The sequence below is a fragment of the Parus major genome, unplaced genomic scaffold (assembly GCF_001522545.3).
Source record: "Parus major isolate Abel unplaced genomic scaffold, Parus_major1.1 Scaffold220, whole genome shotgun sequence".
In the NCBI taxonomy this organism is placed as follows: Eukaryota; Metazoa; Chordata; class Aves; order Passeriformes; family Paridae; genus Parus; species Parus major.
The window spans coordinates 364,066-366,989 of NW_015379263.1; the positions used below are offsets into that span (position 1 = coordinate 364,066).

At 65.4% G+C, this 2,924-nt stretch overlaps 1 protein-coding gene across 1 annotated transcript in view; it reads right to left on the reverse strand.

Moving 5' to 3' along the window:
- LOC107198580 (tubulin alpha-1C chain-like) overlaps positions 1-2,918 on the reverse strand; it is a 3,796-nt gene extending 878 nt beyond the window's left edge. The window contains exons 1-4 of the mRNA XM_015615661.1: positions 2,895-2,918; positions 1,364-1,586; positions 1,133-1,281; positions 7-268 (exon numbers count right to left, since the gene is read on the reverse strand). Coding sequence (XP_015471147.1) covers positions 7-268; positions 1,133-1,281; positions 1,364-1,586; positions 2,895-2,897 — 637 coding nt within the window. The 5' untranslated portion in view covers positions 2,898-2,918. The remainder of the gene's footprint in view (positions 1-6; positions 269-1,132; positions 1,282-1,363; positions 1,587-2,894) is intronic.
- Positions 2,919-2,924: the final 6 nt, after the last annotated feature.

Sequence of the window (2,924 nt, forward strand, 5' to 3'; positions counted from 1 at the left end):
GGCGACAGATGTCGTAGATGGCCTCGTTGTCCACCATGAAGGCACAGTCGGAGTGCTCCAGGGTGGTGTGGGTGGTGAGGATGGAGTTGTAGGGCTCCACCACGGCCGTGGACACCTGCGGGGCCGGGTAGATGGAGAACTCCAGCTTGGACTTCTTGCCGTAGTCGACAGACAGCCGCTCCATGAGCAGGGAGGTGAAGCCAGAGCCGGTGCCACCACCAAAGCTGTGGAACACCAGGAAGCCCTGCAGCCCTGTGCACTGGTCAGCCTGCAAGGAGACAACAGGAAAACAAGACCAAAGTGTCAGTGACTCTGAGCTTCAGCTGCTACGGACTTGCCCAGGAAGGCAAATATTCCTCACAGGATGGCAAATGTTTGTCCCAGGATCTCAGGCCCTGTCACTCAGTATGAGCAGGTCCAGGAAAAGGAACCCCTTCCTGCAGGGATTTGGGGACACTCAGCAGAGACAAGGAGAAGCATGTTTGTTCCAGGCAGCAGAAGTTGCACCTCTCTGTGGCCCTTCTATGGCCACGTGAGGACATTATTAGGGTGTTCCAGCACCACAGCAGGAACCACCAGAGTGGGGGACAAGGTGGCCCTGACCTTACGTGCTGGACACTGACATTGGATACCCCAGCTCTTGGTAGACAACCAGCAGGCTCTGGAATAAATCAACCACAGCTTCACCCCCTCTTTTTCCAAGGGGGTGCAGCAGGAGCTTATCCCACAAGAGCCCACAGGCAGCCAGCTCAGCCTTTGATGTGCCAGGAGCTCCCCGAGCAGAGCCGGTGGCGCAGCAGGTCCGGCCACCCCGGCGCCAGCCCCAGCGTGAGAACCAGAGGTTCAAAGAGCTTGGGCAGCCGCACCAGTCAAACCAGTGCTGCACCAGCACCCAAAGCATCTGTCCTGGCCCCCCTGCCCTGGCCATGGGGCTTCCCACCCTCCTCCATTTGGCAAAGCTTAGCACTGGGCTAGTATAGGGGCAGCAGTTCCCTCCTGGGACAGCCCCACCCTCTGTCCCAAAGTGCTGATGGGCTGAGAAGGACCTGCTAAGGGACACCTGGAGCTTCCCTTTGTCCCCACATCCCCCGCAGGGATGGAGCCACCCCACGAGACCCCACAGGACACTCACCAGCTTGCGGATGCGGTCAAGGACCAGGTCGATGATCTCCTTCCCGATGGTGTAGTGCCCGCGGGCGTAGTTGTTGGCCGCATCCTCCTTGCCCGTGATCAGCTGCTCGGGGTGGAAGAGCTGCCGGTACGTCCCCGTGCGCACCTCGTCTGCGGGGACAGCCCCGGGCCCCGTTAGCAGCCAGCGCCCGCCGCCAGCGCCCGCCCCGCCGCCCGGCCCCCGCCCGCTCACCGATCACCGTGGGCTCCAGGTCCACGAACACGGCCCGGGGCACGTGCTTGCCGGCACCCGTCTCGCTGAAGAACGTGTTGAAGGAGTCGTCCCCCCCGCCGATGGTCTTGTCGCTGGGCATCTGCCCGTCGGGCTGGATGCCGTGCTCCAGGCAGTACAGCTCCCAGCACGCATTGCCGATCTGCACGCCCGCTTGGCCCACGTGGATGGAGATGCACTCGCGCTGCGGGGGACACGGCTCTGGATCACCCCTTTTGTCCCCTTTTTGTCCCACCCCAGCACCCACTGGGCTGGGTCCCTCCCCACGGCTGGAAGGGACCAGATCCTGCCCAGACCGATTGCGGGGAGTGCTCAGTTCTGGGGGTCCCATCCTGTCCCTCCCCATCGGGACATGAGACCCTCCCCATTGAGGGATGGAGCGATAACGCGGTGGGCACAGGCTCAGCACCCCCAAACCACCCAGCATCACCCCAAACTCCGGCTGGAGACACCCGGGAGCTGGGGAGGGAGGTGTGGATGGACCCCCGCCAGACTGGGGTTACCAGAGTGCACAGCCCAAGGGGTGCCAGGGACACAGCGGCTGCTCAGCCCTGGGGGTCCCATCCTGGCCCCCCGGGAGGTGGGACACTGCACCGCCCCTTCCCGTGAGCCGAGAATTGGGGTTCCCCCGGGTTATTCCCGGTCCCCACTATTCCCAGTCCCCTCCACGCACGGCTCACACAGCGACAGGGACCCTTCTGCCCCTTTTCCCCTGCGGGCTGCTCAACACTCCCCGCTTCGGGAGCAGCCTTGGAGCTCCCGGAATGTGGAGCCGCTCTCTCCTCCAGCAGCCCTTGCACAACCGCGGCCTGTCCCGGTCCCTGAGCCGCGGTTATGAGCGCCCGGCTGGCAGCCGGCCCCACCCGGGACTTGAGCAAACTCCGGTGACCGGGAGGACTTTCCCCGTGGCAGCCGCTCCCGGCCGTGCCCGGGCCACGCTGAGAGCATGGGAGATGTGACCTCCGCCGTGACTCACTGCCACGCGTGTCCCGGCCAACAAAGCCGGGAGAGGGTGGCACGGGGGGAGCCCCCGGTGTCCCCAAACCCCTTCGCGGCCGGTTCCTCTCCCGAGGGGTGCTGCGGGAACGGGTTTAGTACTTGCGTAGGAGCCCGGGACACGCGGAGCCACTCGGTACCACGCACTTGGCAGGGAGCCCGGGGGGAATCAGCAGAGTCCAAGGGTGGAAGTCCCCCGGGCTGCGACCCCCGGCTGGGGAAGTTCCCGGTTCCGGGACACACACTCACCCCCACCTCAGCTCCTGCCCGGGACGAGCAAGAACTCGGCAGCGTCACGGGGCGTCCGGAACTCGAGAGGAGCCCCCAAACCCTCCCGAGCACGGCCACACGTGCTGCTGGGGACCTGGGGGGGACAAGGGGGGGACCCGGCACGCACCCGCCCCTCATCCCCCGCTCTGCTTTGGGGGTCCCGCACACCCTGGGGGTCCCCCCACGCGGTGCCCCCCCATGAACCCCCCACGCCCCCACTCCTCACCATGGCCGCTCGCTGTCCGAAGCGTTACGA